This window comes from Raphanus sativus, chromosome 9 (assembly GCF_000801105.2).
Source record: "Raphanus sativus cultivar WK10039 chromosome 9, ASM80110v3, whole genome shotgun sequence".
Classification (NCBI taxonomy): Eukaryota; Viridiplantae; Streptophyta; class Magnoliopsida; order Brassicales; family Brassicaceae; genus Raphanus; species Raphanus sativus.
In genome coordinates, this window is record NC_079519.1 from 36,250,893 (window position 1) to 36,277,376 (window position 26,484).

Genomic DNA, 26,484 nt, shown 5'->3' on the forward strand with positions numbered 1-26,484 from the left:
ATGTTCGCATCTCTGCTTGGTGGTGATTCGGCGAGACAGAGTTAGGGTTCGGTGGTGGTTGGCACGGCAGCGGGAGATTTCCTTTTTCCGTCTCAGATCTGGAGGCTTTCTCAGATCTGGATTGACGCAGGCGGTAACACGGTGCTTGAGGACTGTACCTGTAAGTTGTCTCGCGTTTAGCCAGTAGGGTTAGTTATCCAGAAATTTTAACTTGAGCCGGTTACGGAGATCTCGGGGTGCGTCGGTGCGGGGACTACTGTTGGTCAGACAGTTCTCGGAGATGGGATGGGGAAGTGGCGTATGTTCCTCAGTTCATCCTCTGTTCTGGATCTAGACCTTGAAACAGGGGTTTGAGAGTTGTATTTAGTTGTCTCTCAATCCACTCTGTTGGCTGTGCACGGGGAGGAGATCTGCGGTGATGCAGTGGTGTGTGTGGCTATCTACGCGCGTGTGGTTAGCTGGTGGTGTCATGCTTGCTTCTCTGACCGTGAGAATGTTCTGCGCAGAGAACTTCACGGGCATGAAGCTTCTTCTTCTTTTAGCAGCTCCGGTGGTGTGGCAAACTCTACCTTTCACGCCCCTTCCGAATAAGAGCAGTGTCTTGTAGGAGTGCTTGACTTGAACTGATGAAAGAGAAGCGCAACAGTCAATCGATGTTTGGTGTGAGCAGCATCTCCGTTTTTTGCAGTGGTACTCGGCGGATGAGTGGGCGTTTCATGCGGTAGCACAAATTAGCTAACTGTGCGGCAAAGGTTTTGGCTAGATCGGTGGGGCAGAGGCATACAACTCCACCTTTATCCGGACCTCCGGTTCAACCGGGCCGAACCGTCCACTCCGAATGCATCCGTTTGATCCATTGTAAGACTTGGAAGGTGTGTGAGCTAATTTTGCAGGTTATCAAAGGCGTGTATGTGATGAAGCTGTAGGTCCGGAGGGGTTTTGAGGGCTGGCCAATCCTCCGTAGACTCGCGGCAACTTAGCAGCCACAACAATGAGACTCCAGCTCTTGGCTCACTGCGATCCTAGGCAAAGTGCGTTGTTATGTTATCCAAGCTCTGTTTCAGTTTTTGTATTTCTAGATTTTGCTGTGTTTTTCTTTTTGTTCTTGGTGTTGTGTAGTTGTCTTTATTTTTCTGCTACTTGTTTTCATTGTAACTTCTGTCAAAAATTAAAATGGTATAAAATTTAACATTCATACAAAAAAAAAAACTGATTAGAAATAACAATTCTTTGGTAATTTTACTAATAAAAAAGATAGGCAATGGAAAATGATTCCTCTTTATATCTTAGGACATCGAGATTCAAGACACAAAAACAAAATAAGAGAGACAAAAATTACTAACTTAATTATCATTTTCCATATTTCACTGCTAATTTTCCTCAAATACAGAGATAACTTATCACTGTGAAGACTATCACAAGGTGGATTTTAAAAACCACAAGGTGGTGGGCTAGTGGTCTTGAGGCAGTTCCAACAACGATAAGGACTCAGGTTCGAATACCCCTTGTGGCCACGAAATGCTTTACGCTCTCCCGAGTTTAAATTTAAGTGCGGCGTTGGTGATGGACCCTTGGATAATGGATATTAGTAAATGTTCGTTTCGGGCCAGGGATGACTACAAGCCTAAGGATTAACTACGGAAGTGACTACGGACATATGGGTTGCGGAAAGCTACGAAAGTGTATATGGGTCTACGGGTTGCGGAACATCTCTGTTAAAAAAAAAGGTGGATTTTAAAAAGAAACATAATCCAATTCCAAATCTAAAGCCACTACTATTAGAATCTATAGACAACGGTTGGCGGTTGTAAACAATATTAACTTATTCAGTCATTATTGAATCTAAATATTATTGGAATCGATTATTAGAAGACTATAGATCATATATTACCAGACGCACTAAGTATTATAAATTATAAAATACTTAGGTTCATTTATCCTTTGATGTTTATGATAATTTAGAGTCCTTATTGAGGAATTTATCCTCAATATTCGAATGCTTTCACTCTGATTTTAAAGCTACAACTCTAGTTGGTAATAGTTGTAAAATATAGCAAAGGACCCGCAATGTACATGTAAAAGAAAATGTCTTGTTGGGTTTTGTAGTTTAGCAGAGAGGCAGAAACTCAGAGTTTGCTTCCTTTTCACGTCTTTAAAGACATCGATTGATTGATGGGTTTGATGGATTCTCGATTTCTTCCTATTCTTTTCTCCACGACAATATCCAAAGTTATTCACACATTTATATATTATATTTATAATTTAAATAATGATACTATGATACATCATACATGTAGTGGTGAACAGATGCACTCATCCAGTTGAAAGAGAATTTTTAAATGTATAATATAAAAGCTTTTGAAAATTTGTTACCCGTTTCTAGTATTAACTGCGATAAACACTTTCTTATAACTATCTTGTTCTTAAGTCATTTTCCAACTAATGTGTAACCATTTAAAACTCACATGATAATAACTATATATTTTAGATACACCAGAACATATAAAATTACTTTGAGAAACTAGACTTCAAATGCGCATATGGCCGGGTCAGCCTTAGTCTAGTGGCTAAGTGGTATCCAAGGCACCGGGGTTCGACTCCACCTTCAGGGGTTCCTGGGTGTGAGATTTCTCCAAATGGCAAAAAAAAAAAATGCGCATATGAAATTTTTTAAGGACACATAAAAGCAGAGAACTGTTTTTCAATTCTGGCTATGGTAAATTTATGTTTGGGCCTAGATAGATTAGATCAGTGAGATTATGGGCTTAGGATAGAAAAAAGAATTACATGCTAAACTACACATGCTCAAGCTTTGAGATAGCAACTTTTCAACTTGATTTATACATGTACGTACCAAGCAAAATATAATACGCATTCAAAACAATTTGTGAAATAGAAAATTGAATATTTGACATAATCACCGCTGAGTTTTTTTGTTGCTATGTAAATTTGTGTCCTACAGAAACTTATGTTCAAATCAGTTACAACATTTTTGAGTGGTCAGATTAAAATACACAAATCTAATGAGCACCATGTTTTCGTTACATAAAAGCATTTAAGTTCCACAATCATTTTATTGTATTGCTGCTACCTCAATTTCACTACTCATGACTTAGACTATACCAAGACTATATTTAATATATAATATTCACATGCTAATTAACTCCATTATGGGATACCCCAAAACGGGAGGATTCGACAATAATGTTAATCAATATTTAATGCATTAACATCCAAACGATCATATTTTATATAGCTGCCTGAAAGGCTGCACACCAAAATATAAGTAACCAAAAAAAAATTTAATAAAGGGAAAAGGAAACTTCATAATCCACATGCCTAGGCAGGAGGTCTGAACAAGAAAAAGAGAGAGAAGAGAGAGAAGAGAGAGAAAATAAATCAGAGTTTGGATCCGGCGGTCGGCTGATGCGTAAGCGTCCGTGCCGCCGCCGGTGTCCGTTTTCTTTCAGCCAAAACACCAGTCAGGTGTCTCCCTCCTGTCTCCTCCGACTTCTGCTTTGTCCGAGTTCTGACCAGCCATCAACAACGGTGGTCCTGTTCTTGGAGTAACGACGCGGTGGCGGGTTTGGATGGTGTGGTGGAGATACGTTCAAGTCGGATTTTTTTCCGGGAGATGGAGGCTCCCTCAGCTCCGTTGACGCCGGTCCCTGTTTTCGCGGTGGAAAAGCTTTTTCAGTTCCGCCGTCGTCGGCTCGTGTCTCCGGGGTGTGAAGGTCCTTTCTGTCTTACGCCGCCGGCTTTCGACTCCTAGGTTTTTAGGATTTAGATCTTTGTTCTTTTGCTTTTCTTTTTTTTGCGTCCTTTTTGGTTTGATGGTTCGTGGCCTTGGTGGAGGCAGTTGAAGGTTTCCGATGGAAAGGTTGGGCATGCATGCAAAGCTTTTTCCTGGGTGTGGGCGGTCAACGATGGTAGACGAGATCTCGCTGCGGCGATTGAGGCTCTCTCCGATTAGGGCCACCCGGGATTGTAAAGTGGTTGCGATGTTGATGTGTGGAGCTAGTGAGCTTCGGTTTGATTCCAGTGAACCAAAGTGTGGTTACCGGTGGCAGCGTGAAACGATGGTGGTGGTGTGACGGCTTGCGTGACGCGTGTCCCTCAGTGCCGAGGATGTGAACACGTGTCCGGTTTCTTCTCATATCTAATCTTCGCGGCGGCTGGCATCACGAGAAACCTGTTTCGCTAGGGTTTGGAGTATTTTGGGCTATAGGCCCAGTTAGATTTCTCAGTTTGGATCCGATGTGTTCGGGCTTTGTAATTTGTATTTTTTTAGGCTTTGACCCGTTTTCTAATATTAAAATTCCAGGGAAAAAAAAATCCACATGCCTAGCCATTGCTCTACAATTTAATTTTCACTCTAAAAGAGTACACAATAATATATAACTCCAAATAATCAATATATATACACACACAATCCTCTATATATTAGGTAAGCAATCATACAATGAACACCACTTCTGTATATTACAAATAAAAAGAAAACTCTAGTTAAACTATAATAAAACAATATCCTTCAATTATTAGTACCCTTACTTCTCTCAAACATCCAAGCATAACTACGATATCCTAGTTGAAGTATTATACCAGCCAGGGAAATAAGCACCTGGATAATATCTCATCATAAATAGTTGAGAAAAACCATAAAATCCACAATGCTGATAATCACACAATATACTAGTTATCTTGATTTGGCATAATTTTTTAACAGAATCAAAAGAATTTGCAGGGCTAAAGATTTATTTCATGCCTTCAATCTCACATATGTCTCTCACGCTAACAATTCAATTAGATTTTATTGGGTTTTCTATTTCAGTTTGGTTTTTCAGACCACTTAAAATTTTGATTTTAGAATATAGTTATCTTAGTTAATTATTAGCCTAAACGACAATTTATTCGTTAAAACAACCAACTACTATATATATATATATATAACATAACTGTGTCTCGCTACTCACCAAAATAACAATGATAATGGAAAACCACGATATATATATACACCTCATCATAAAATAAATAACAGTCCATGCATTTATAAATGTTTGCTGGAAAAATTTCCATCTTATTATATTGCATTCTTACCACACACACACACACACACACATAATGACATAAATGTAGAGAGATGGAGAGAGATGAATAGATGGAACACACACACAATTTATATACTCTGATCACATGTTACCTCCTTGCTGATCATTTCCATTGTTCCAAGGAAGAAAAGTCCCACGCGACCCTCCGGTACCACGTGGCTGCTGATTCATCACCGGACTGGTCCCAGGAAGCCTATACACCGGCTGCTGCGGCTGAAGCGGCTGAGGCTGAAACACTAAGTCGACGACGTTACTAGGTGTTGACGTGGACAGACCGTAGTGAACCAAGTCCGCATTAGCCGCGTCGAGCTCCTTCTGAAGCCTATGGACTTGTCTCTGGAGATAAGAGATGGCTCCGACGCAGCCATAGACAGGATCACGGACACGTGCCTCGGCCTCATAGGCTAAGGAGTTGACTGCGTCTTCACGCTGGTGAGGGAGGAGCTCGTTGAGGAGCTTGGTGACGTTGCTTGCTCCGAAGATTTTGTGGACGTTGGCGAACTTGTGTGGCTCCTCCGGTGGGAAATATGGCGCGAATATGCATCCCGGCATGCATTTGCGGCGAAGAAACTTGCACGCGGCGCATGGTGAGTTGTATGTATTTGATGATGATGACGCCATTTCTTTTTGAACTCTTATACCTAATATTAATTTTTCAAACAATTTAGCATTAGAAAGAAGAATTTAAAACATACACATACATGAACATTTTTTACTATATAAATTAAGTACATACATATAATTTGATTTTGGTAGAAAGGCTTCATCAAGAAGTTGTTTCTTCTATGCTAAACTTAAAGATATATCTACATATTAGATTACTTATTTTTTTCTGATAAGTACATATTCGATTACTTCTCTTTTGAATTATGCTTATTTGTTCATTTATTTCGCTTTCCACGTTTTTCTATATATATACAGACGAAGGCATGTAAAGATATAGAGACACAAACTTACACATGCAGGAAAAACGTTGAAACGGGCATAATATGTCCAACATCCAATCTAAGGAAATGAAAATTAAAAAAAATATTTACAAACCTAAAGGTCTTCAAATTGGATACTAAATGAACAAGTTGTGAACACACAGATTCACCAGATCATGCTGGTAAACTGAACAAGTAATTTCGGTTTTACTAGATGTTTTCCCCTTTACTGGGATCTAGCTATCATTAAAACATGAAAACATGGAGACTCTTTTCTTGTTTTTAATAAACATCATTAACATAATATGTTTGTGACAAAAAAACATAATATGTATTATTTTAAGTAAGCTTATATATATTTTTAACTCTACATTAAAATAATTCGTGAACCAGGAAACCTGGTCTAATTTAAATGTCGACAAATTAAACATCACTTAGCCAAAATCAAACGGGTTATTGCAGATCATTGCTTCTTTAGAAAAAATCTCTTTTGTTTGTACAACTCCTTGAACAAACAAAAAAAGTATATTGTTTTTGTCAGAATAATGAATTATGTTCTTATGTGCTTTACCATTTTCTTCATCTTCATCTCTCACCTGAACCCTATAGCTTCGTTAACAACTTTTTAAAAAATATATAACCTTGGAAGAAAACTCAGTGATGATTCTGTAAGTTATCTTCATATAGCCCCAAATAAATTTAACTTGATCAGAAGAATTCTAATTTCAAATGTTGTCTTCTATAAACCAGTTAATTAAACGATATCCCTTTATTTCTCTCTTTTCCATCCTCCCTATCCTTGCCGAGATGAAACCATTAATTCCACTAACCTCAAATCAATCATAATTTTGATGTGTATATAAACTTTAGATCTGATATTAATTAGGTCAACTCAAAGTGACCACTGCAGTTCTGAAGAAAGCTTAATTTTACACATGTATTTGCTAATATACTTTTCTCAATAATTTGATAACTCGTAAGTCTTTCTTAGAGTATAACTTCAAAAAGAAAGCGTACAAAACTGTTGAAGTGGATATATATATAACACATATAAGCAAATCACAAAGAGAAAATCGAACATGGAGCATATAAAAACATAGAGTAGGAAAATTAAAGGATTATCTTTGAAGATATATCAGAAACTATACATAAATTTGGAGATTTATTTAGGTGAAAATATTCATACACATATCAAAGCTTATATAGATAAAGATATAGATATAGATATATACCTACCTTTAGATCTTTAGGTTCTTTAAGGATCTAAGTGTATATATGTTTCTTCCTCTTTCAGGGGCTTTTTAATTCTTACCTTTGAAATTTGCTTCCAAAGTAGATAGAATAGGCTTAACTCTTTAGTCAATGAGTGGGTTATATTAGGGTTTTAGTCCTCTCAAAGAAAGGGAAAACCCTAATTTCAAGAAGAGTTGAGAACGATTTCTATAGAAGCTGAGAATTTAAAGAAACCAAACAAACAAATAAAAAGGGAAAATTGGACAGAGTATTTTTAGTGGAGAAGGAGAAAGAGCAAAAGACAAAGTGTAATAATAACAAATGAACAATTAATAAACAGGAAGAGGAGGAAAATGTATGTCCCTCAAAGAATGACTATGACACTTCATCTCAAGAATAATAGTAATATCATCCACTGTGCTCACTTTTGTCTCCCAATAAATTAATTTGTTTTAACTTTAGCTTTTGTAAATTTTCTTCATGCATTAATGATAACAATATTCCCTAACAGTGTCAAGATCAACCCTAATCTAGCTATTCAAAAATCATTGTGTATGTATACCCTATGAAAGCTATATATGTATATACCTCTCACGCTGGAGCCTTAAGAAACCCTAAACGTCTCCTTCAGATCTCGACTAATTATATCGTCACAATCCCTGGTTTGCAATGGGGACTAGAGTACATATATATTATTTAGAATATGAATGGTTTTGGCAAAACAAAAAAAAATGTGAAAAAAACAATTCTATTGTCAACTGCGTTCGTATGGTAATATCTCCACATCCTTAATTAATAGTTAATTTGAAAATTCATTTTGTAGCTCAAATACTCGAGTCTAATTCATTTGAAAATACATATGAACAAGAATAAGTTCTTGAGACCTCAAAGTAGCTAAGTAGAGACAGGAAATCAGTATAAGTCAATAGATTTCATGTGAACTCAAGTCAAGTTTTAATAGGTTTTGTTTGTAGATATTAATAGGTTTTGTTTGTTGCTACTAAGAATAAGCTTTTGTTATGAAAAAAAATTTAGGGGGGTCCAGATTTTTTTCAAGCTATAGCTAGGGTTAGTATCATACCAACAGTTACTTGTGTTGTAGTATTAGAGATATATTATTGGAAGTGACAATTGATAGTGACATTTGTAGCAGTGTCTTCTTCTTATTTAGTCCTGACACCATTTTTATCACCAAATAGTTTAGCCGAAAATCTGAGTTGGCATACAGAAAAACTCTGGTAAGAATTTTCCGCAAGCCCACATCAAATAAATATTCAAGCTGAAGTCCATAGTTTAAGTGGTCACATTAGCATCACTATAATATTTTTTTTTATAAAATACTCATCTGGTTGTTTGCGCTGAACATCTTGTAAACACTATCGATTTTGAACATAAACTGCAAAATTCACCTTATAGAAACTTTTAACCTTTAGCTTTTAAGATACAGTTCCAAAAAAAAATGCTTTCAAGATCTGTTAGGTTATTAATTATTGTGTGTCGAGTTATGATGGGGGTTAGTGGTGGGATTTAGAAATTTACTAAAGTGAAGCAAGCATCTAGGCTTTATCACCAAACTAATTTACTCATTTAAAAAAAACTGCACTATGTGACTAATATAAGGAGTTAGGGTTCGAACATAGAGGTGATATTCTTTGCTAAAAGAGGACACTAGTCTCGTACTCTTTGCTAACAGAGAGTTCATATCTTATAACTACTAGAATACAAAAAAATTCTGGTCATGTCTAAGTCAAAAATTTTAATCTTATTGATCTGAAAATTCAGATGGCTAAAATATCAACTTATTTCGAAAATTCCTGAACACTATGATTTTGTTGGTTTGTTAATTAATTCAACAATGAATCTTTTGGAAACAGATTCATAACTACTGTTGTCGAGTTTTCTTCAATCTTATAATGAATTAACATAAAAATGATTTATATTGGTTAAAATCATAAGCATTCTATCGTACTTTCGATGTAGGATTCAACATATACTAGATCAACATATTAGAAACCTTTTTGACAAGTTTTACCATCAAAAGGTTAAAGTAACTAACTAGAGTGGTATTAATGTATGTATATAGCCCTACAATGTATAGACGTTGCATATAGGAGAGGTGGGGGTATGAAGTGTGATAAAAGGTTTGCAGAACGAGAAAGAGAGGTAAAGCGAATATGGGTGATGGGTCCTCCTCACACATATGATCTACTAAAACTAGACTAGTACTACTGTCCCTTGCATTTTTTCCTTATAATTTAATATATGATCCAATCCTTGTGATATACTCTAAGAATCTCTAGAAACCATATTATATATATGGTCTCATTTGAAACAACACACACCTAAGAGATAATATAGAATAAATGAGTCTGCATGTGCTGATTGTGGAAGGTGAAGTTGAAGGTATGAGAGGTCAGTGATGCAACTTGGTGAATAGTTTTGTGAATGTGTCATTTTGTTTGTTTTTATATATGACGAATGGAATTAAAAAATAGATTACAATCATAAATACCGAAACATATATAAATTTAGAAAGACAAAGTTAGAAAAAGAGATAGAATTTGATGTATAATACACTAGAAATAATATTGGGTTTATTTATTTGAAAAAGGCTGAAAATCTATAAGTAAATTGGGATATTTGTAAACAAGAAAAATATAGGCCAGTTCATATATGAGTTAAATCTATATTTTTAAAAATATAGATTTAACTCATATATGAAATTTTTAAAAATCTTCTTTTAGAAATTTCAAAGTATTTAATTAACAGAAATGTACAGATTTATATACGATTTAACGACTTTGTATATGTTCCAAAGTTTAATGGAGACAAAATATGTTAATCAACCATTATGTATATATTTATGTCGTATGTATTTAATTACATAAGATACATTTATTTCCCTGTTTTTACTTTGTTAACAATTTTCTTTCAACGACTACAATTTATACACATAGTTTACTGAATCTAAATTTAGCAGGTGAGTCACACAGCAGTGATATAAATGAAAAACACTAAACTGGGAGAGCTTATTTTAAATTATATAAAAAACAGTTATTAGAATTACAACCTGACCATTTTCTTGGAAATTTTATGTTTTCTAGAAACTAAACCTGAAGAATTGACGACAAAGAGTAGAGATTTTATTCTCTCCCTCGGGATTGCTTATTTCTCTGCAGTAACACGTGTGTTCTGTCAAAAAATCTCAACCATCCTTCCAGTAAGTCAGTAACAATCAATTTTTACTAAATATATGATCATGAAATGTTAAGCTATATATAATTTTCGTCAAAAGAATGCTTTTATATAATTTTCATGGCCTATCCAAGTTTTCATTTGTAATGATCATGAAATTCTGATGTTTTCGACTGTATAATGTGCATCAGTGCATGTACATATTTAAGCTAAATAAATAATTTCATATGCATGTAAGAGTTTTGCTGTTTGTTAAAAAAAAAGAGTTAAGATACTATAATTAATAGAAAATGTCGTGTAAATAATCCAAGAGTAGCAAGTATTACTAGAGTTATACATCAAATGGGCGTTGGAATGTAGTATGTAGAGAACTCCTATATAATTGAAAAGATTATTAGAAAAAAAAACTTACGATAATTAGAGCACCTCCATTGTGCAAGTCCTTAAAATGAGTATATTAGCTTTATAATAGTATTACTTTAATATGTATTTACTAAATTATAATTATGTTTTTTCCTTTTGAAATCTAAACCACTAAAAAACTGACAACTAGCCAATATGTTTAACAACTCGGTTCTTGCGGTACTAATTTAACAATCCGTTCCTTTGTTTCTCTCTCTTTTTATATTTGTTTAATATTTTTTTCTGACACAAACTCAAAGAGAACCCGAGCAATGGAAATGGTCTTATAATCTCTAAGTTTAGTTATTTCAGTGTGGGCTTTTAGTTGCCGCCTTTTTCGTAGGCTCTTAGTTCTGTATTTTTTATGCTGCCAACTTATTTATGAAAACTTGTATTTCATTTTGGGAATTTCATTAAACGAATAAAAGAATCTACAATATTGAGTACTTTTGAACTAGTTGGAATTTGTATCCTATGTATGGGGCAAAAGCCTACCAAAAGCAAGAAGCATGCGTTTAATTTAATACCTCTATATCAATGTAGTTCGTAAATTTTATTAGAAATTTTCATGGTTATGATGTAGCTAGGAACCATATATACATTTTTCTCTTTCTTTTATCTGGGGTTTAAAAGACTATAGTCTATATCTTACAGATTAAAACATTGATTGTCTTTTGGACAAAACAGATGCAACACATTGTAAAACTTTGTTACCACTTAAACTAGAATAATGGAACCCGAGTTTTATAGAGAGAAAGAATGAGACTGTAATTGTTTTGACTTGTGATAAAGCTTCAATGGCCAGTGTAAGCATGAGAGAAGATAGCCAGTGATTTGGATCATACACACAACAGTAGTGTGTAGAAAGCCTTAAGATTCAACAATGACAACACAATATAGAGCCAACGATTCGTACATTATGAACTCATAACTCTGTCTTGAGGCAGAACAAGTTTTGTGTTTCAGAACACTTTAGGTTGGTAATGATCCAAAACAGAGAGAGCAGAATCCATAACAAAAAAAACTGATTAGCTCAAGCTGAACCCTGTCAAATGATTAGCTCAAGGTGAAACCTGTAAAAGGCTTCCACATATCAACATAGCTTCGCAACTCACGAACCGGGAGACTCTTCTTCCACGCATCAAGATCCGGTAAATCACCGGTTAAAGCCACAGAGCTATCATCACCATTCCCAAGCGTCATCACAAAGAGCTTCTCACCGAACACTTGACTCATCGCTTTCAACGTTTCCACCATAACCAAATCTCCATCCCTCTCTGAATCCTCAGCTTCCACACACCTTCCTCCAACGTTCACCATGATCCTCCCTCTCTTCCTCAGCCTACTCTTCAGTTCCCTCCACACATTTGGATCTTGAAGCTCTTTGACCACACTCCCTTCGCTAAACAAATCCACTAGAATACCCGAGAAACCGGCTCTAACGCTAGCGTCCAAGGCGTCTCCGACGTTGATAAAGATCCTACCTTTATGGTCTCTCTCGAGCTTAGAGAGGCTAAAGAACTCTCTACCTACGTCGATCACAGAAGGGTCGATTTCCCATCCGTGGATAGTGTATTCGGGTGGGTAAAGCTCGAGGATCAACCGGGCTGTCGACCCGGCTCCGAACCCGAGAACGCCGATGGGTCCTGGTGGGATAATCGGAGGGAGGGTAGCTAAAACGTCGAAGTAACTATCGGTTAAGGTTTTGAGAAGGAAAGAGATGCTGTGGATGTTACCGGGAGTGTCGAGGAGGAGGAGGCGAGAGCCGGCGAGTGGGTGGTCGCTTCTCCGGGAGACTTCGATGACTCGTATGTAGTTGTGTCGGGATTTGAACTTGGCGATGGTTTTGACTTCGTTGGATGGGACTCCGCCGTCGTTGTTGGAAGTTCTGTTGCGGCGGCGGGGGAAGATTGGGTTTTGCGGTGGTTTAGGGCGGAGGCTGATAGGAATGTGAAATTGTGGTGAGAGAAAGTGGAGAGAGACGAGCTCTTTGGCCATGGCTGCTCTCAATAATGTGCAATTATCGTTTTTTTATGACAGACCGTTTCAAACTTTCGGACATAACAGTAATTGGCTTTGTCCGAGAATAGAAAAAAAAAGAGAGAGACTATTATATCACTGTTCTAAAATATGCAAAGGACACCAAGTGGTTTTAGGAGGATGGTGGATTCACTTCCGGCTCATCTTCCATATCATCTTCACCAGTAGAGTCCCTGAAGATTCAAAGAGTTTTGAATTTAAGGCATCTCAAAGGTTTGGTTAGATTGGAGAAGGAGGAAGCTTTTTTTTGTTTATTACCTGTCCATAGGTGGGTTATCAATACCTGAGAAACCAACAAGAGGTGGTGATTTCTCATCATCGTCACTGTCTGATTCATAACTTGCAGTTCCACTCCAAATCCGAGGCTTTGGTCTTTGCTCCAAGTCTTCTTCCGGCTAAAAGATTAGAGAGACAAACAAAATATATTTAATGAGACTGTTCCAATAGAACATGACGATACTAAAACAGCAAAGAGAGATATATATACACATCAATGAAGATGGTTGAAATTTTTTACCTCATCCAAAACTCGATTCACTGGAGGTGTGTGCTGAAACTGCACGCTAGGTGCATGTACTAGTCCCGACAGTTGCTCTAACAATGTGTTCCTGAAATTTTCATCAAGTTTTAACTTCTATAAGTTCAAATATCACATTGACAAGCCAAGGAGGTTCACAAGCCACAAGCTATGAGGATGTAAGCAGAAAGATAGAATCCTAAGTTGCATTGAGATTTGAGAGTATGCAGGAGTTCCTCGAATTGCAATAATCATAAAAAGGGGTAGGCAGGAGATGTTACCTTATCTTCTCCATATCTTTTGGTGTGTTCAAATTCTCCATTGGGCCTGGATCGACATGAAGCGTATAGTCTGGACCAAAATACTCAAAGTACTCATTGTAAGGGAGCTTGTTGTCCGGCTCTACTCCAACCGCAACTGCAGTCTGCAAGAAACCAACCTTTTCAAGAACATACAACCTTACCAACAAGCATAGAAGAAGTGCAAAAAGAGATGTAAAAGACCTCATAACACCAGCAACGAGCAACATTTCGAATAGTATACCCTCCACCACCCAAGACCATAAGAGGAACGTTGTAAGATCTCAAGAACCGGAGGCAATCAGCATGACCCTTGACTGATAAGTTGAAACAACCCAAACGATCACCGCTTAAGGAGTCAGCCCCACACTGAAGAACAACTGCCTCTGGCTGGTACACCTCCATAACCTTCTGGATAAGAGGTCTAAACATGCTGCGGAAACTCTCATCGTCCATGCCATCGTTTAACGGAACATTTAGAGCGTAGTATTTCCCTTTCTCAGCGCCAATGTCTCTGATGTGACCAGTTCCTGGGAAAAAGTCGCCGAATTTGTGAAAAGAAACAGTCATAACTCTATCGGTTGTGTAAAACGCTTCTTCTACTCCATCTCCGTGGTGCACATCGATATCAATGTAGAGAACTCTCTGCATACGAAATTTGATGAAAATCATATTAGAAATGAAAGCAATGTAAACATCATCTTAACCTTTCAAACAATGTGATATCAGGATACACAATAACAAAGCAACCTAATCCAAATCTAATGAAACTTGCGGTGTGGATAACATTCTAATGTCTGCACAACTATCAAACAAACCAATATCCTTTGGCCATTGAAACACTCAAAGGGATCATATGCAAGTTGCAGCTGTATGTTCGTTCTCAGAATGCATTTGACCTACATGATAATGCAAGATTCTAAAGGTTGCAGATCGATCAATGTAGAGAACTCGCTTCAAATGATGTGTTCTCAACAACATCTGATGCACTTGACCTAGATGACAATGCAAGATTCCAGAAGGTGATATGCAATTCAAAAACACGAAAGAATCAAACCATCATTTCTCTATGAATGAGAACCTTAAACCCCAATTTGTTTTCACTTTCCTCTACGAACAGATACGAGTTAAGAGCATTAAGCTTACCCTAAACATCTTAAGCAACTCGAGAATCCCCAAAACGATGTCGTTCACATAACAAAACCCCGAGGCTTCGCTCTTCTTCGCATGGTGGAGCCCACCGCCCCAATTGATCGCGATATCCGCGTCCTGCCGGTTCAGCTTAACCGCGGCGCCGATCGAGCCCCCGGCGGAAGCGCGGCAGAAGTCGAATAGCCCGTCGAACACGGGACAGTCCTCGCCGACGTTGAACCGCCTCAGGTTCCGCGCGGCGGAGTGATCGCCCATGGACTCCGGCGAGACGGAGCGGAGGAAATCGACGTAGTCCGGAGAGTGGAACCGGCCGATGTCGGAGGCGTCGGCGAGGTTAGGGCGGCTGATCTCGAGGCGGCGGTGGAGGTTGTAGTGGACGATTAGGGAGTGAGCCATGCGGATCCGGTGGGGCTTCATGGGGTGTCCTTGGCCGTAGTAGTAGTCGCCGATCGTCGGCTCGTAGAAGTAACTGACTCGGCGCTTGCGTCCGTCGGGACCTGAGGCTAGAGCTACGCCGCTCTCGTCTGGCTCCATGGATGTCGTTGAGATCTTTCTTTCCTTAGACAAAATAGTGGGGGAGGTGACGAATATTCATCTGTATGTTTATATATTAAAAGAATTAGCACCGGTTATCTCTGTAACCGAACCGGATTATTTCGAAGTTAAATTTATATTTATCTGAAATTTACAAATTTCATTTCCAATACAATATATTTCTTACTTATTGTTGCTTTTCAATTTTGATAAGAAATGTTTTGTTATAATCTGTCAATATTAGAAAAACAAAGATTTTTTTTACAACGATTTTATTTATATATAATGTAACATTACACATAAAATAATAAAAATACAACCAAATACAAATGTAGAATAAAATAATATATTGCAATACATAAAAATAAAATCTGTAGAAGCTTTTTTCTGAATCTTCTTAATGTAATCTTCATGTTTGGATATCCACCATGCGATGTAACTCCAAACTTTATTTCTTTGTTTTCTATGTTGTATAACATTAGCCCACTTGCATCTTGGAACTATAGATGTCAATCGATACTGAATCCAATATAATGATTCTATCGAAAGAAATAAAAGATGAAACAACCAATCTTCAACGATTCTAAAAACATCGCCATATAACAAAAAAGTTTCAATTCTATGTTTTCAATATTCTTTTTCCATGATGGTTTCCATGGCAATTGTTTCCAAAGCAAAGCAGTAAAGATAAGTTCCTTACCACTTAAATCTGAATTTAACTTGTTGTCGGTCATAGCCATGAAATCCATGCCGGAAATTGAAACAACAAAATGAGAGAGGTGTTTGTCATTAGAGTGAAGAATAAAATACATGGGAATTGTTTTGAAAAACAAATCCGAGATATCATTACGTAGAGTGGATGTATATGCAATACATAAACGGACTCACCATGATGAACATTCAGTGTAAATAGAATTGTGTGAAACAAACTCTTTTGTGAATTTTCAAAAAAATGGAAGAGAAATGATTAGGTTGTGGAAACCATGAAATAGCAAGGAAGATGATGTAGAAAAAATATGGCAGATGGTGAAAATTGCAGAAGAAAAAAAATAACTAACGAACCTGTTTAGGTTAAAAATTATTGATCTTCTTCTTAGAAAAACAAAGATTTATGTGCAACAAATATTCTTTGTACAGTTCAAATAAATAAATATTCTTTATAAATGGTACATATTGATTGTTTTTTGGAATTTTTTTTTCATTCTAGGTGTTATTATATATTTTCAATAAATCTATTTAATACTTTAATTATATTTTGTTTTTAATTTATTAATTAACATAATCAAATAAAATAAAATATTAATCAAAGATAAAATTTAATAATTTAATAATTTTCTTAATCTCTTGTAAAAATGAAACGATATAAAATAAAATAGATAGAGTATAAATTATAAGAATTCATTCTTCCTAATTATTCATTTGGTCTAAATCATACAATCGAGTTAAGATTTTAATTTTTTATTTTTGAGTAAGTTCAAAATTTACAAATACAATTAAATCTCTATAAATTAATAATGTTGAGACTACACCAAAACAATAATTTTTTTACTAATTTATAGAGATTATTAATTTATCAATATAGTAATTGAACTAAAAATTCAATTTGGAATTAAAATTATATTAATTTATAGAAATTTTTATTGTATATTAATTTATCGATTATTAATCTAAAAGAGATTATAGTGTAATTACAAAAGAATAAATCAAATTAATTTTGCATAATAACTTACTAAGTCAAATAAAATTCTAAACATTAAAATATTTTATATAATAAAAAGGGATGGAGTAATAATTTAAGTTTCCAACTAGCTATGAAGTATCAATCAAGTTTGATTTATTAAATAAATCAACTAATCAAATAAAACATTCGTTTCTCTACAACAGAGAGCTTTCAACATGACCAGAGAAACCAAGCTCTCTCTCTCTACCAAGTCCTTTTTCCACCATGAGGTACAAAGTTGGAGGTCGATCTTGGCCGTTTATCACCAAACCCACCACGCCCTCCTCCTCTTGACCGGAAACTACGTCCACCACCACCACCACCACCACCACCTGAACAAGTCCGCAAAGTGAAATCAGATCAGATCACAACTATACAGCAAGAAATGGTTTTGATGAATTCAAAATGAGACTAGGATTGAGTTTTCACCAGAAGATCGGACTAGTGCGGAGAGTGTGGGAGGTACAACTTGACCAGCTTCTTGAAGGATCTTGATAAGCTCTCTTGCAAACTTAGCATTGTCATGTGTAAAGAATGTCATGGCCATTCCTTTAGCTCCTGCACGCCCGGTTCGACCAATCCTGTGGATGTAGTCCTCCAATGAAGTTGGGAAATCATAGTTAACCACACACTTTATGTCCTTCACATCTGAAAACAAACAAAAGAAAAAACAGTTAAATGTAAAATTTCTAACTAAAAACGTTTATAGTAAAAGCCTAGACCCAATATGATCATGAATGCAGGAAAAAAGATAAGAAGAAAAAAAAGATTTTGGAGTTTAAAGTCTAGAGGAAGGAACATCCTCCTTATCCCTACAACTGCAGATCTGAAAAGATCAATAAACTAAGAGAAACACATTTTTCCAAGTAAATGTGCCCACCTTAACTTGCAGGGATAAGGAGTGTGACAGGGCTAAAAGACTATTAATGCATGCGGGTGAGTCGCCCAGGCTGCTCATAAACCAATAAGCTCCATGCCCAGGAGATGGATAGGACAAACAAACTCCTCAAAGCTCCCGTGGAAAGCAGCAGCCGGGCGACTTCTATTATCCCGAGAAAAAATGAAACAGCCTAATCTAATTCTCTCATATTGTGATTACAGTTAAACCATACCAAGTCCCCTTGCTGCTACATCAGTAGCAGTCATTATCGGGCTTCTACCGCTCTTAAATTCTGACAAGACACGATCTCTTTCCGTTTGGTTTTTGTCACCGTGTATGGCAAGAGCTGGCCATCCATCCATTCTCAATTGTCTAGTCACTTGATCACAACCTCTCTTTGTCTCCACAAATATTAAGATTTTACTTCCATCCATTAACTGCTTAAGCAGTGTAAGGAGCCTACCAAAAGAGAGTGTCACATAAGCATCATCTCAGAAAATAAAACGCAAGATACAAAATTCGCTTCTTCTCCAGTTGCAGAACAATTTTAGAACCTGGTGTATTTCTCTGGCGTCTGTACAATCTCGATTACTTGGTTAATAGACTGGTTAGCTTTTAGATCTGCTGATCCAATAATGGCCTGTGTTATAACAGTTATATTCAGTACACAAACATAAACAGACCCTATTTAATCATGACAGTATACTATCTGAATAAGTTAACGGAGATATGAAGTAGACCTTACCTTATATGGATCTCGTAGAAACTGCCTGGCGAGAGTTTCAACTTCTCGTGGCCATGTTGCACTCCAAAGCAGTGTTTGTCTATCAGGTCGGATCTGTGAAAGGAAAATGACAACCTCGATTGAAACCATATTGTTTTAAGTAGCAGAACACAAATGCCGAGGCATAAAAGCTATACGTGATAGCTTTGGAGGAAGTAAAAGCATACCTGAGATACAATTTTTCTAATTTGGGGTTCAAATCCCATGTCTAACATTCTGTCAGCCTCATCCAAGACAAGGTAAGTCACCCTCTTCAAATTAGTGTGTTGGCACTCCAACATATCGATCAAACGACCGGGTGTAGCAATCACAATCTCAACACCTGATAAGACAAATGTGATTCTTAAAGTTCCATGTTCCATCAAAGAACCAGATATGAAAAGCTACAATATTGCAATGAGAAGAATGAACCTCTTCTGAGATCGTGAATCTGACGTCCTTTAGGAGCACCACCATAGATGCAAGTGCTTCTAACACCAGATCGCAGCCCGAACTTCCTTGACTCCTCTTGAATCTGAACTGCCAATTCTCTGGTGGGCGCCAATATTAAAACGATGGGTCCATCATCTTGGCCTATTAAAAATCATCAACAATACAAATAAGTAAACAAACATGTTCCAAACAGTCATCAATGTATTGTTGTAAAGAATACTCACCCAAACGAGGTTGTGCACTAACGTGGACCAACGCTGGCAACAAGTAAGCCAAAGTCTTACCAGAGCCAGTCTCAGCAATACCAATCAAATCCCTACCCTTCAAAGCCATTGGCCATCCCTGAGCTTGTATCGGTGTCGGCTCAGTAAATCCCAGCTTAGCAATTGCGTCGAGTATATTATCTATCAGACATATAACCAAAGAGAGATAAGTCCACCAAAACTAAACCACTAAACCACGAACAAAACATATAAAAAAATAAGCATAACTAGAGAGTGTTAGGTGAACAAAGCAGCATACTTGCACTCACTAGAGAACAGGTGATAAAATAGAGAACTTTACAAAATCAAACCACTACACTAAGAAGTAAGAACAAACTAAGTCACATTAACCAATCATGAACAGGAGAAAAACACTTATGACCATTATTAACCAATCCAAATCAGTTACCTGGAAAGTTAGCATCTTGGAACATCTTAATAGGCTTAGGAACATCACGCCCTTCAACAGATATATCCTTCTCGGTCCTATACATCGCAACATCCTCCTCCGTCATCGCCATCACAGCATCGCTCTCCACGTAGAAATTCTTCTCGAAACGAACAAGATTCCCAAAACTCTGCTTCGGGAGAGAAACGTTATCCAGCTCTCTTTTATTACCCGATCCGCCGCGTCCTCCTCCTCCGCCGTATCCACCCCTCACACCCCCGTACCCGCCGTAACCTCCTCTTCCTCCGCCGCGACCTACGTTGAAGCCAGCGCTAGGCGGGTGGAAGGACGGGTAATGACCATAGCCGTAACCGTCCCCGGACATTACGGGAGCCTGTCTGTATCCACCACCCCCGCCTCCGCCGCCGCCGGTGTAGCGTGGATTGTAGGGTGCGGCGGAAGGATCCATCGGCTGAGAGGAACGAGCCGGGGCGGCGCTACAGAGAGAGAGAAATGAAACAAAATGGGTTACGGTTTACAGTTACGGTTACAGATCGAAGGAAACGAAATTGGAATTGATCTTTTTCACTTACGGGGAGCGTTGACGATACGAATTGGGATCAGCGAATCTACGATCATGGGAGCTCATCGTAGCTTTTGGATCGTTAAGTTTTTTTTTTTTTGTTAGCGTAAGCTTTGAATCGAATTGGATGCTGAAGAGGAGAGAGTGCAGCGCAGCTAGAGAGAGATACGTAAGGGACCGCAAAGGTAAATAAGCGAAGATACTTATACGATACGTTCTTTAGACTGTAAATTTCCCAGATTAGAAACCCTAACTTTCACCGTGGTTTATTTTGTTTTGTTTTTATTAAAGCGCGAATTTGATTTATTTTTTGCGGTAATTAGATAAATGGGCCATGACTGATCACTTAATGGGCTGTAATGGTTGGACAGAACTAATATGTGTGTCCTCTTTATTGGAGGTAAAGTGGTAAACCCAAGTGCTCAACAGTGTGGAGAGTTGAACATACTTTTTTAGGGATATAAACAATTTATTAAAAACTTTAATTTTTCTTCTTCTTTTTTGCAATTCGAGAAACAAGAATTATATTTATTAATTCTTAAATTTTTAGAGACAAATTGAATGTTTCAATAGAATATACCCGGAGCTAACTAAGTAATACTCTGAAATCAATTATTATTTGCATACGGTTCAAAATTTTCATACTAACTATTGGAATCTTTAGACTTGCAATAGTACATGTATTAGGAATCATATCATAATATGCTTTTTCCAAACAATTGGAAAAGTATTTTCTTTGACTTGACCAGAGTTTCTCTTAATGAAATCGAGCCATTTTTATATGTCATATTAAGAAACTACATGGCCTACAAAGTCAGACTCGGCATAACTTACCTTTGAAACATAACAAAGCTAGTAGCCAAGGAAGATCCTACTAAATGCAAAAGAAGAAGAAAAAAAACAATATATTTGATAAATCAATTTTCATGTGATTTTAGTACATATAAAGATTGTGATTGGTGAAGAATCAGCATCCAATAATTTTGTAATTAATTTTTTAGATATTATATTTCTTATTTTCAATGGCATTTAACTAGAGAATATTCGGTTTTCCATAACATGAATTGTCCAAAATACCCATAAAAGGTTCAACTAATTTCAAATTCTTCATACGCGTTGGGTCCCACCTTTGATGTCACTCCCTCCCTATAAAAGCCAACCATCTGCAACCTTTCTACTCGGTTTAAGACACCAAAGAAACAAATAAAAAACTCTCACAAATCCTGCAAACAAAAAAAGAGCTCAAGCAACTAAACCCTAACAATGGTGGTGGCCGTTGATGCAAACGAGAAGAACAGTGGAAACAATCTTAAGTTTCTATGCAGTTACGGCGGCAGAATCCTCCCTCGTTCCACCGACGGGAAGCTCCGTTACGTCGGCGGTCACACCAGAGTCCTCTCCGTCGATCGTTCCATCTCTTGCGAAGGTTCGTCTCGTTTTACATCACTTCAATCTATGTTTATAATCAAAATCCAAATTGATTTTGATTTTATTTTTCTCTCTCACAGAGCTAACGAAGAAACTATTTGAATTCTGCGGATACTCCGTCGATCTCCGATGTCAGTTACCTAACGGCGATCTCGAGACTCTGATCTCCGTCAAATCGGACGAGGAGCTAACGAACATCGTCGAGGAGTACGACGACGGAGCTAAGATCCGAGCCGTTCTATCTCCTCCGCTTAGTCATAAATCGCCGTCGTCTTCAAGCAACGGCGGCCGGTCTCCGGAATCTCCGTTCTCCGTCACGCCTTCCCCGCCGAACTCACCGCCGTTTGCGTCGTACGGGAGGTATCCACAGTCTCGGTATTGTTTACCTCCCGCGGTGGATCTCGCGAGAAGATTGAATCAAAGATCGTATTGCCACGCTTGTCGTTTGCACAAAGGCTCTAGGCTCATCTGGCACTGAGTGAAAACTTCGAATACGATCGATCATACAACAGACGAAGAAGGAAATTTAAATAAAACCGGAAAAATTAAGAAAATTAAGAAAATTGAAAATTTTGCGATGTGTTTGTTTTGAGAAGTGAAGAAAATTAATTTTTTTTTTCCGTTTCCAATTGATTTTGGGAGACGTGAGTTCAGCGGTGAAATTAATTTAGACGGAGAACGAGACGGAAAAAAAAAATTTGGTCTGGGGCCGTTACAAACAGTTAGAGTTGGCGTTACCACGTGTTTGCAGGTAAGACGTTGTTTTTATATACGTGATACGTGGCGAACACTGAGAGATTTTGGCGTGTCTCTGTCGGAGATTTACACGCGTTGTAGGCTAGTGGATTCGTTAGTTCAGACGTATCAGCATTGTTTAAATTTATTTTACTTAACGAGGTTCATTTTTGTTTTTGGCTTCACTGATAATGACAGAAGTAATTATTTTATTGTTTCAATTTTTAGTCCCACTTGAGTACTCTCTTGATTACATTTTTGTTCTAGATCTTTTCACATGGATTAAAAATCATTATTTTTTATATTTTGTTCATAATAATATTATTTTCTTTAGTTATGGTTATGGTAATTAATATTTAATATAGTAAAAAGTGAGTATTTAAAAAAAAAAAACTACTGTATCAAATAAAATATTGAAAACATAAATAACATTTAAAGTGAAATAAATTTTAAAAATGGTAGTTAGTACTGTACTTAGTACAAAACGAAGGGAATAATATTAAAGTCTATTTGATTAATCAGCATAAGAGAGAGACAACATTGTAAATTTGTTAAGCGTATTTTTGTTGACTTCCAATTTCCCTGCGACTTGGGAAAGAGACAGACCGAAGACTAAAGAATGGAGAGTTTGGTGAGTAACTTGTTCCACTCGCTTAAATTATAATTGAAAACTTGTACCACACAAAAGAAATGCCACAAGTTAGGTGTTGCTGTTCAATAATAATAAGAGAATGACCTTTGGAGTAGGAGCAGTACCACACACATCCCTGTTTTCTTCTTAAACTAATACTTTTGTTTTTTTCTTTTGGTTGAAAAATCAATCACACACAGTACACAAAATTGGGTTCTCTTTTCACATTACTTTTCTGCCAATATATGTTCTTTAAATTTTTGGCAAACTAGATCTTTCTGCGGTGTCAAGTTAAACATTTTTAAGGTAAAAAATGAACATCATGAAACCAAGACAACTAATAATAGTCCATGACTAGAATTCTGAAGCCGAAACGCTTGAACCTGTTCCGAACAAAAGGAAAAACTAGCTTCCAAAGTCACAATCACAACTGTTTTGGCACCGTAAGATTTAAAAAATGTATCCTCAAAATCAAAGCTAATAGTCTTTTTTGTTTGTTTGCTCGAGGATTGCTTAACCGGTTTCTTGCTCGAATTCTTCTTCATCTGATTCCTCTGCATTGTCTCCATCATCATCATCGTCATCTGCTTCATTATCGTCTTCTTCTTGATGGTTGTCAACGACTGGTTTTCCAATCACGCGTAAGCTAGGACTCATTTTTCTGATCTCGTTGCACTGCAACCAAAACCAAGACACAACAAGAGTTCACTTTAGCATTCACTAAACACAAAACACTGAAACAGTATATGCTTATACTCAAATGTGAAACGATCTGCCTTAAAACCCATCTCGATTTGTCAGTTACCAACAAAACCACCTTCATCAAAATTCGAAATCAAACTCAAAAGACTAGTCCTTTATAATCTCTCAACCCATCAGCAAATCTCAGTTTCAAAACCCAGAACTCATCATTCACGATCGTCACTCGTTTCATGTTTACGGGATCAAAGAGCTGATTTTGCCCAATTAATTACGTCTCCAGTGATAAGCTGAAACTACAATAAAAGGATATACAGAGAAGAGAAGATAGACCTTTTCTTCGAACTCAGCTTCTTCCATGGCGAGAAGAATCTCTTCGTTCTGAGGCTGAGGCCACTGTATAGGTAGCAGATGCGACGCCGGAGTCGTCTTCGTCGATGACGGAAACTGACTCATCAACGTCGGAAACTGTAACATTATTTTCTCTCTTAAGAAAAAAAGAAACTGTAAAATTCGAAGGTCTAATGACAATCATCAAAAACGCTGCGTATTGGGGGTTATGAACACGCAAGGACTCGGGCTTTATTTAATACTATTGGGCTTTCACCCACGTAGCCTATTAAAAAGTTTAAAACAGAATTATTGGTCCGTCTATTTCACACTTATTGTTCGTCTACTGTACTGTATAGGGCTAGTACTGTACACATAAGCAACATATGTGTGTTGTTCAAAAAAAAATCAGGAACGTATGTGAAACACAAAGCACTTGTCCTATACTCGCATGCATTTGAATTTAAATTTTTTCAACGCTTGTTTTTATACTAGGATTACATATTATGAAAAATATTAAATAAATAACTCTACAGCTGATAATTATATTTATTTTATAAAGATTATTGTTTGACTAGACCACCTTAAACAGTTTTATAAAGATCCATGTCTAACAATTCTACTAACTATTTTACCCAAAAAAAAACAATGCATACCATTTTTTCTCATTTAACCTGAATAATCCGCCTTATCTAATATTTGAAATTCGAAACTTAATAGTGTATAAGTATTAATCACCTGTTGAACAAAAAAAAAAGTATTAATCACCTCACTTGGGCTTCCACATATGCCGTTTAGAAGAAATAAAGCATATAGTGGTGGATGTAGTGATGGTCTTTGCTTTATATATTGTAGAAGACTTAATTTTCAAGCCAAGGCCCATTTGGGCCACACCCTATCTTCTATAGGTTGGGGAAAATATTTAAATTAAATTCTTTTAGACAAAAAAAGAAGAACAAACAGTGAATATTGCAGTTGATTGATTATAACTTGCATATCATTCACTTTCACTGATCTTTAAATTCAGCCTCTAATCCCAATAAAGAAGTTTGATCATATTTTGTTTACCTTTTCCAGCCACGTAGCATGTGGATGGAGATCAACGATAGCCAGTAATATAATGAAGCTAATTATAGATAACATATTGACTATGAATCTTGCAAGAAAAAGTTCGGTGAATAGTTGTAAAGCCTTACATTGTGTAGAAAAACTTAGGGTAAAATGAAAAAGCATCAAATACGTACTGACTATGAAACTTGCAAGAAAATGTTAACTAAATAGTTGTAAAGGCTGTACATTGTGTAGAAAAACTTAGGGTAAAATGAAAAGCATGGCATTATTATTTACAAAAGGCCAAACACAACTTTAAAAAGGTTTACTCTTTATACCTTTTTTTCCACACCCCATTTCCTGTGAGAATGAAATCTAGCATGCGGGAATATAACTATACGGCTTTGCTTCTCAAAACAAGGACACAATACTTCTCTTTATATGACTCACACACATTTATACAAGTCTCTGAATCTGTGTATATCTATCTGTGTTGCAATATAAATATATCTTGATTGACATCAGTTGGAAATATAATAACCAATATGTTTCTTGCTTTAGATCTTCCTCAAAAGCTTTTGTTCTTGGTCTTGGTTTGTCTAGGTGAGAGTGATGATGATGCTGGAAGCTCTTGTCCTGGTTAAGTCACGTTGAGGTCCTCGACTCCATTGATGAAGCGAAATGGGGAATAAGCATTCCTGGTCCGATTGACTTCACTTTTAAATCTCATCACATATGTCTTTATAATAACTTATGTTGTTAGCTACAGTTGGTATTCGATGTTTTAATCACTTGCCTATGTTTTTAACTCACTGAATGTACTGTTGCATCAGTTAATCATAAAGCTAACGGCTTATGCTTTGCAATAAAGATCATTTTTCATTTGTGGATCAAACACGAATGTAACATATCTATCTAGAGGTTACATTATAAACGTTAATTTAAAACTATATTTTATAAGCTTTTAAAACAGAAATGTAAACTCATCTATTAAAAAGTTTCTTTCTTCGAAATGTTCTCTAAACAAGTTTTCAAAAACTTATATTCCGATTCTAATAATATTTCCAACTCATTCGTATTTTTCTTTTATAATAACATTTATACGCAAGTTTACTTCAATTCATTTCTATTTTTTTCTATAATAGAGTAAGCTAT

The 26,484-nt window shown here is 36.6% G+C and overlaps 6 protein-coding genes across 9 annotated transcripts; 1 reads left to right on the forward strand and 5 right to left on the reverse strand.

Annotated features, from left to right (window-relative positions):
• Window positions 1-4,987: 4,987 nt before the first annotated feature.
• LOC108826024 (protein LATERAL ORGAN BOUNDARIES) lies at window positions 4,988-7,695 on the reverse strand. 4 transcript variants are annotated; one of them, XM_018599395.2, is made up of 2 exons: window positions 7,267-7,695; window positions 4,988-5,749 (listed from the first exon to the last, which is right to left on the reverse strand). In XM_018599395.2, the coding sequence occupies exon 2, from the start codon at window positions 5,727-5,729 to the stop codon at window positions 5,190-5,192; it is 540 nt and encodes a 179-aa protein (XP_018454897.1). In that variant the 5' UTR covers window positions 5,730-5,749; window positions 7,267-7,695; the 3' UTR covers window positions 4,988-5,189. The 4 variants fall into 4 exon arrangements, with proteins under 4 accessions (XP_018454897.1, XP_018454895.1, XP_018454896.1 ...); XM_018599393.2 differs by having other exon boundaries at window positions 7,271-7,689; XM_018599394.2 differs by having other exon boundaries at window positions 7,347-7,584.
• Window positions 7,696-11,677: 3,982 nt separating this feature from the next.
• On the reverse strand, window positions 11,678-12,862 carry LOC108828464 (uncharacterized). The gene has a single exon (XM_018602170.2). The coding sequence runs from the start codon at window positions 12,860-12,862 to the stop codon at window positions 11,921-11,923; it is 942 nt and encodes a 313-aa protein (XP_018457672.1). The 3' UTR covers window positions 11,678-11,920.
• A 12-nt stretch (window positions 12,863-12,874) lies between these two features.
• On the reverse strand, window positions 12,875-15,459 carry LOC108828463 (histone deacetylase 6). The gene is made up of 6 exons (XM_018602169.2): window positions 14,867-15,459; window positions 13,925-14,365; window positions 13,703-13,845; window positions 13,422-13,512; window positions 13,163-13,299; window positions 12,875-13,077 (listed from the first exon to the last, which is right to left on the reverse strand). Exons 1-6 carry the CDS (start codon window positions 15,404-15,406, stop codon window positions 13,017-13,019), a joined length of 1,413 nt encoding a protein of 470 aa, XP_018457671.1. The 5' UTR covers window positions 15,407-15,459; the 3' UTR covers window positions 12,875-13,016.
• Window positions 15,460-17,145: 1,686 nt separating this feature from the next.
• LOC108828715 (DEAD-box ATP-dependent RNA helicase 30) lies at window positions 17,146-20,635 on the reverse strand. Its single transcript, XM_018602475.2, has 10 exons — window positions 20,467-20,635; window positions 19,895-20,370; window positions 19,447-19,626; window positions 19,202-19,363; window positions 18,958-19,112; window positions 18,752-18,844; window positions 18,561-18,646; window positions 18,239-18,465; window positions 17,556-17,774; window positions 17,146-17,458 (listed from the first exon to the last, which is right to left on the reverse strand). Exons 1-10 carry the CDS (start codon window positions 20,520-20,522, stop codon window positions 17,331-17,333), a joined length of 1,782 nt encoding a protein of 593 aa, XP_018457977.1. The 5' UTR covers window positions 20,523-20,635; the 3' UTR covers window positions 17,146-17,330.
• A 1,001-nt stretch (window positions 20,636-21,636) lies between these two features.
• On the forward strand, window positions 21,637-22,872 carry LOC108825629 (uncharacterized). Its single transcript, XM_018598957.2, has 2 exons — window positions 21,637-21,882; window positions 21,965-22,872. Exons 1-2 carry the CDS (start codon window positions 21,720-21,722, stop codon window positions 22,360-22,362), a joined length of 561 nt encoding a protein of 186 aa, XP_018454459.1. The 5' UTR covers window positions 21,637-21,719; the 3' UTR covers window positions 22,363-22,872.
• Window positions 22,873-23,588: 716 nt separating this feature from the next.
• Window positions 23,589-24,490, reverse strand: LOC108826340 (uncharacterized). Its single transcript, XM_018599730.2, has 2 exons — window positions 24,283-24,490; window positions 23,589-23,925 (listed from the first exon to the last, which is right to left on the reverse strand). The coding sequence occupies exons 1-2, from the start codon at window positions 24,424-24,426 to the stop codon at window positions 23,764-23,766; spliced, it is 306 nt and encodes a 101-aa protein (XP_018455232.1). The 5' UTR covers window positions 24,427-24,490; the 3' UTR covers window positions 23,589-23,763.
• Window positions 24,491-26,484: the final 1,994 nt, after the last annotated feature.